This window comes from Etheostoma cragini, chromosome 12 (genome assembly GCF_013103735.1).
Source record: "Etheostoma cragini isolate CJK2018 chromosome 12, CSU_Ecrag_1.0, whole genome shotgun sequence".
NCBI lineage: Eukaryota > Metazoa > Chordata > Actinopteri > Perciformes > Percidae > Etheostoma > Etheostoma cragini.
This window is the reverse complement of record NC_048418.1, coordinates 10,315,033-10,322,225: the sequence shown is the minus strand read 5'-3', so window position 1 is coordinate 10,322,225 and position 7,193 is coordinate 10,315,033. Positions and strand designations below refer to the sequence as shown.

The 7,193-nt window shown below is 39.9% G+C and overlaps 1 protein-coding gene across 1 annotated transcript in view; it reads right to left on the bottom strand.

The window, feature by feature from the left end:
• Positions 1-1,365, bottom strand: part of rheb (Ras homolog, mTORC1 binding) — a 6,251-nt gene extending 4,886 nt beyond the window's left edge. The window contains exons 1-2 of the mRNA XM_034888460.1: positions 1,048-1,365; positions 166-237 (exon numbers count right to left, since the gene is read on the bottom strand). Of these exons, the coding sequence (XP_034744351.1) occupies positions 166-237; positions 1,048-1,099 (124 nt within the window). The 5' untranslated portion in view covers positions 1,100-1,365. The remainder of the gene's footprint in view (positions 1-165; positions 238-1,047) is intronic.
• Positions 1,366-7,193: the final 5,828 nt, after the last annotated feature.

The following is a 7,193-nucleotide window of genomic DNA, read 5'->3' as shown; positions in this document are numbered from 1 at the left end:
ACTATTAAATTCAGCAAAAGTAATTATATTCCCTGTTCGGTTACGCTGACATCTTCGCATTAAACTGATCACAAGAGGAGCTCTATCAGGATCTAAGTGTCTTACTACATCCACAGTTTCCTGTTTGTGTGTGACGCTGTAACAGTCTACAAACTCCTCACTTACTGTTTTCTATTGTTGGGTCATAGGAGTCCACAAACTGGCCTTCCACAAACTGAATTGTCAAAGAGGACTTTCCTGCAAAACACAAAGGAATATTTTAACAATGTAGTCAGGAAGAACTGTGTGTGTGTGTGTGTGTGTGTGTGGGGGGGGGGGGGGCTGTCAAAAGCTTCTAACGTTTATTCAGCATAAAGATGACAATGGGCTAAGTGACTGATTATCCACACAATGAAAAAGACAACATAGGAATCCTACAGTGACTGTTAGACTATTAGAATACCAGAAAAACGTAAAGCTATGTACAGGCTACTAAAGCCCAAAACCCAAAACCATGGGAGATGTTTACTAAATCAACTCATTGTTGAGTAGGCAAACATAACACAATACAAGTCTTTCTGGAAATATTACAGGGTTTTGCGTTAGTACTGGCTGGGCCTAGAGTCCTATCTGCGTGTGCCATCTTGCCATCCTGAACATCCTTTCACCGCATGCACATTGCGCTTCTTTGGTTTCAGATACGATGAAATAAACCGCACAATAATGCGTCAAATCCTGATGGTCCTTCAGGCCTTCAAAAAGCGTGGTACTATTAACCAGGGTTGGGACCACAGAGGGTAACCTATCAATGATCACTTAGCGTAAAAATATATGATGTATCATGTGATTAAACCCGCAAGGCCAGGTCTCACCTCATTTGACAGCTTTGAGATAATGCTTGACATACCCTACTCCCTATAATTTAAGTATATTATAGGAGGTGAAAACCGCCCGCATAATGGATGTAAATGGACCCAAAAGGCCGCTGCTATGTAGCCTTAGCGTCGCATCCCAGGCCCTGGAGATGTCATTTGTCTCCCTCGCTATAGTCGTCTGGTCAGAACTCACCTACGGATCTGTACCCGAGGATAGCGATTTTTCGTGATTTCGGCTGCGGCATGTCTCCTCCTGGTTATCGCATCTAGTCCTCGGGGTCTACCGCAACCTCTAACCGGGATGGCATTCAAAATTCAAATGGTGCAGAGATTCGACATACAGCCCCCAGATCACAGCAGGAATCACTCTTCTTTGGAGTTTTTTTTAATGATGATTTTTACGTCCACGACTCGGAAAATAATTTAATTTCAGGTCATGTAAAAAAAAGCATGGAGCATCTACAGATCTACAATAACTGCGTCACTCCCCTTTGCTATGTAATGAATTATTCATTACTGCTCCATCCTAATTGGATACACGCGGAGTGAAGGCGGGAACTTGTGGCTGTTGTAAAACTCTGATTGGATGAGACAGATTTTCGTCAATAACACTGCCCACTTTCTGGAATATGATTGGCTGCTACACGCATTTGGACTTGACGGGTCGGGTGCAATGTCGTTCATGTCTTTAGGGTCAGGGAGCAATACTGGGTCAGTACTGCTCCAATGACGACGTCATTATTTTTAATTCATTTTATTTTCTACACGGATACACTGCAGTAATTCTGTAATTAAAACCTCTAGAAAGACCACAACAATTCACTACACAAATACTTATCATGCAGTAGTGGTTTTATAGTCCCATATGAAATAGGTTACCATGAAAGAGCCTAAAATAATATCGTTATAACTCCGTACAAATGAAACATCATTTCCCACAGAACTATTATCATGTGTTAGCTAATAAGTATACTGTACTTCAGCATAGTTTTACCTATGGTTTACTTTCTGTTACTAGCCATTCTTTATATTAATACTTTTAACTCCACAACATTTATTTTATAATTGTTACTTTGCTGATTTAGATTAATAATACACAATGTAAACAAACTATGGTGTATTGCTTTCGGTTAATATAAGACTTTATTTATCCTCATTAGTGAATTCACAAACTGCTCAGCAGTAGGCTATGTAAAGTCAAATCAGCCCCTTCTTTAGCAAATGCAACTTTAAAGTGATGTACACATTAATGAATCAATAATTATAATCCAGTAACATAAAAAATGATGTATTAATTAATTAATAATTATAATCCGGTAACATAATATACACTACTCTGAAATGGGGAATGATGCTTAATGAATACTTGTACATTTGGTACTTTAAGTGTATTTTGATGCTTATACTTCGGTACTCCGGGAAATATTTTGATAGAAGACATTTACTTGTAACCGAGGACTTACACATTATGGTATTGCTACTTTTACTTGCGTAAATAATCAGAATGCATCTCGCGCCACTAATTTTATTAATATTAAAAGGATAAAATTAGGTATTTCATGGAAGTAGAGGACCCAAATGCAGAGAAAGGCAGGCAGGCAATAGAGTTTTTAGTTGAGGATTTATCAAACAAAAGACTCCAAATAAACACAGGAATCCAAAATTCAAAAACAAACGACACCAGGAGCAACCGAGGAAGCAGGCAAAAAGTCCAACATCTAAACATCTAAAAAGAGAAAAAAAAAAAACTGGAACACTAATACAGAGGTTATGTACAAGCGGTAACGAGCAAACCAAGAACAGGTGATACAACAGGTGAAACCCATCAGGGCGGGGAGCACAATCACAAAGGCGGGAAAACACAAGGCAGGTAGTACCACTAGACAAGACTAGACAGAACAACAGACTATCAAAATAAAACAGGAAATAGAACAGACACAAGACAGGAAGTGCAACCAGGCGACAATGGAGGACACATGGAGTATAACAGAAAACAGAAAACTGCACAAAAATGACAGCAAACAATGACAGACGGAAACAAAAGTCTTCATATGACTAGCCATCATAGGGCAATTACAGGTGACGGCAATAAGTGATTTATAATAACAATTAATATTATATATAACTGTGAGGGGCCAAGCAGTTAAGGAAGAAGAGACACAAGGGGAGTTCAAAAATAAAGGCTTTTAATGGCCAAAAATAATTACAACAAAACAAAGAAGGTTTTTCAGGCCCATAAAGGAGGTCAAATAAACAGATAGTAACAAAAGCTCTGAACATAAGACTCAAGAAATACAACTGGCCTGCTAACAAAGACACAAAGGGGACTTATATATATTGGCTGATCAAACCAATTTTAACACACAGGGGGAGACAAACAATAACACTACTAAAAGAACACAAATAATGCAAAACCTACCTAAAATACTCACTCCAAATAAAATGTACTTTTATTTGTCTTAGCTCAACAACAAAAAACACTTTATAAAGATCTAAACCCCAGAATACCTACAGAGAGAATAAAGCTACCTCCCCAGACATATCTAGCTGTGGATACCTCCCCAATAAAGCTGCTCCTTCTCCAAGTGCCACCCATTAAGCCGGCAGACCTCCTGGATCTGTCCTGTGTGTGAACACAACACCAGTAAGTGCAAAAGAAACAATTACACAACAGAATAACCATCTGAAAGTGTCTATTGGTGCGCGCTGGCTAAAAGATACTTCTGTGTAAATCAACTAAATAAAGAATGATGTTTGTAAAATGAACCAAGTGTCCTGTAAGTTATTTGTAACTGAATATAATAAGAGTTATCGTGAGACACTTTACAGATACAGTAGGTCTAGACCACACACTATAATTTACAAAGTCCCAACAATTCCATTAATTAATAAAAACATAGGAAGGCTTTGAACCAGCATGTACATAGATAGTAATTAATACTGTATTAACCCAACAACTTCTGAAAATAGATATATTTCTTAGGGAGTGGGCTTGTAATGGGGCAATTTAGATGTATGACCTAATATTTCTAAACATCTTTTAATCACCATGTACAGTAATCTTGTTATTGAGTACCTTTCAGTAAGAGAACTAAAGGTACAATAACGACAATATCATCTCATAGCACAAAATACAGTACACAAAACCAAAAGTATTGGATTTCTACCAGATGATTTGAGTAAAAAGGTGGATACACTGTAGAAAAACTCTTTGCCTACTTTTACAACAGCCAGTAGATGTCCCTATAACACCATTAATGTATCACACAGGAGCCACCTTGCAGTACCAGAGGCCTGTCTGTAAATCCTCAAATTACTAGTATATATTCCCAAAGAAACCTCACCTTCTAATTATTGTTTTTCATTCATCTCTTGTTTTAGGTTCAAACTCACTGAGCACAGTTTCTCAAGCTTACTCTCTCCAAACAGAGAAACACAGTACTTTAACAACCTTGCACATGAATCAGACTAAGCACATTATCTGAGCTGATAGTGTATTTCGTTATAGATGTTGAAATACCCAGGTCTTAATATAACTGCGGCCTTAAACCAAACCACAGGCATGCAATAATATCATAGGAACTCAGGCCAAAATTAGTGGGTTAAGCCCATAGGCAGACACTGGAATCCAAGGCAGGCGTGGCGAAGGTGGGGAGATGATGAGAGTTGTCTTTGCTTTTAGACTGTAATGTTTATGTGTCAATCATTTCTTAGTACTTCACAAACACCAATGACACAGTCTGCAAAACAAGATTCTAGGCTTAAGATAGTCATTAGATATTTTAATACTGCCTAATTGCCAGTTGAGAGCGTTTTGGAGCAAAACTCTTGAAGTAATAATACGCTCTCACAAAAAATAGCCCATAGACTCAAGGGTGTGCAGTTTTACTTGCCCTGGGACCAATAAAGTCCTCTGTTTCCCTGTCACATCCTGGGCTATTACCACTTAATCACAGAAATGTCCAATTCCCTGTCAGTGAGACCCAACTGTTTTGCCTCCACACACACTTTTCAGTACTGGAAAAAAGAAATCACTGGTGTCAGCAATAGGCGATTTGTTCTGCATGACATTGGGTGTCAAAAAAAAAAAAAATGCTCCACTGAAATGGCTGAAGGGTGCCTGCAATTACTGGACGGACTCACACACAAATACATACAAGAAGACTGCCACTTTCTCAGCCTCTCCTTTCAATCTCTTTTACTCTCACTCTTTCTCTCTCTCTCTCGCACACACACACTCTTTCTCTCTGTCTCTCTCTCTATCTGGAATCATGATGATGACCAAGGATAGGTCACACTGGTAATACAGCCATGTTCTAGCTAAAGATTACTGTGCGCTGACATACAAACACCTCCTGAAAGAACAACAGGTGTCCGACAAGATTGTTTCACTTCAATAAAAGGCTTACATAAGCCTCCGAGAAATAATACATTAAGCTATGTTGGACATGTTGGCCTTTTATTGCTTCGTCCCTTGTGATTGGAAAATTTCTCTTTTTCACCCCAACAATTAATCTCACTGAATCTTGCGTGCATCGAGAGGAAGATGTGATTAAGGTGGCGATGTTGTGCAGGATTGTGAATGTCAAGAGATCAATATTCTTGACACGAACCATGTTGCAGGTTGAAAATTCACTTTGGATTTCCAGTTTCTAATTTCTTTAGCTATGCAAGTTAGTGGACATGCAGCTGGAGCTCGTGTTTCTGAACCCTGGGTGTGTGGCACCACCGCCAGCCTCTTTCAACTCCCTGTGAAAGCACCCCTGGCTCTGTTAGTATGCCAGCCTGAGCGCCAGCGGAGCGAGTCAGCCACATCCTCCAGCTGGGTCGGTGCCACCGAAGGGCACCTGCACCCACTCACAAACCTCATGAAACGCAACGCATATTTAACTCAGAGGAATGTATTTGTGTGGCATCTTACACCAGAGAGGCTGCATGTCTGCATGATGACTGGAGGACACCCATCGCACCTTTACTTCACTCATCTTTGAGACGTTTATCTACCTATTGAGTGCAGCATGGCCTTTGTAACTGGCAGATTCAAACTTCAGGCTGTGCCTCAGCTGTTGGACTGAGTCCAGAGTCACACAGGCCTGAAAGACAGCCATCGTTATCCAACTAGCACAAGGTGTCATTGTAGGGATCCAATGATTACCATATCAACACCACATGAAACATTTATGGTTTGCTGGCAGTGATGGCCTGGCAAGCATCCTAATTTCCAGATCAGAGCTTGTCAGGTCCTATTGTTTCAAGTTCTGGTGACATGAGCAGAAAAATCCTCAGTGGTGAAACTGTGCTGTCACTTGTGGTCAAATAAAACCTTTATATATAAATATAAGTTTCTTCAACACATCTGAAAAACAACTAGTACCTCACTTGCTACACTCATATGACATTCTCCACTTACCAATAAACAACACACTCTTTGTTGCTTCTTCCCCTCTTTTGCTCTGCTTTCCTGCTACTGCACTGCTCACTTGCTAATTTGCTGAGCCTGTTATGGTTACAGGTACAATACATACAGTAGCAGTTAAATGTCCCCTTGTTCTGCTTTGTTGTCCTTTGTTTAGCTGTAAGTTTGTGTATGTACATTGAGAGCCAGAAAATAAAACCGCAGTCCTCAAATGTGTACCTATACTTGGCCAATGATTGTGATTCTGATTAAAATTCCCCCAAAAATAATAAATTGACCTTAAGATAAGCTTTTTTATTTTATTGTCAAACTACTATTTCCAAGGTCAAAACCTATCTTTTGTGCTGACTTAAGTTTCTCCTGGAGACTCTTTGTTTTTGTTGTGCTTGTCTCTGTGCATTTGATTGATTATTGTTTTGATTGATCCAACTCAACTCCTTGTATTTTACAGTGCATTTCTTTTAATGGTTGGAGGGGCTTTGTTAAGCTATACTGCTTGAAGTTTCACTAGATACTACATTCCCTAAGCGGTCTGAGGGAAGTGCCCAACCCACACACAGTAGATGCCTCAGATATTAGCTAGTACCAGGCTCTCTATCGGATGCAGCTTTGGAGGAGGAGTTCATTACAGTCACTCTTGGGACTCTGCTGAGCTTTCAGAGAGTGACGAGGTCAAAGCCTGATCAAATAAATCAATCAATCTCATTGCCATCGCAATCATGGACAGTTTATCTCATCATCATTACCCCGCAACTGTGCGCACTGTACGACTGTGTTTGTTGAGCAACTCAGTGGCCTGTAGGAGTGGCAGTGAGCAGGTGAGACCCAGATAGGCTGCTCGGTGGTACTTCATCACCCTGCTTGTTGTTGTCACAGCCACAATTGGTTTGTACTCCCCATCTGCTGCATCAGCAAAGTTGGGA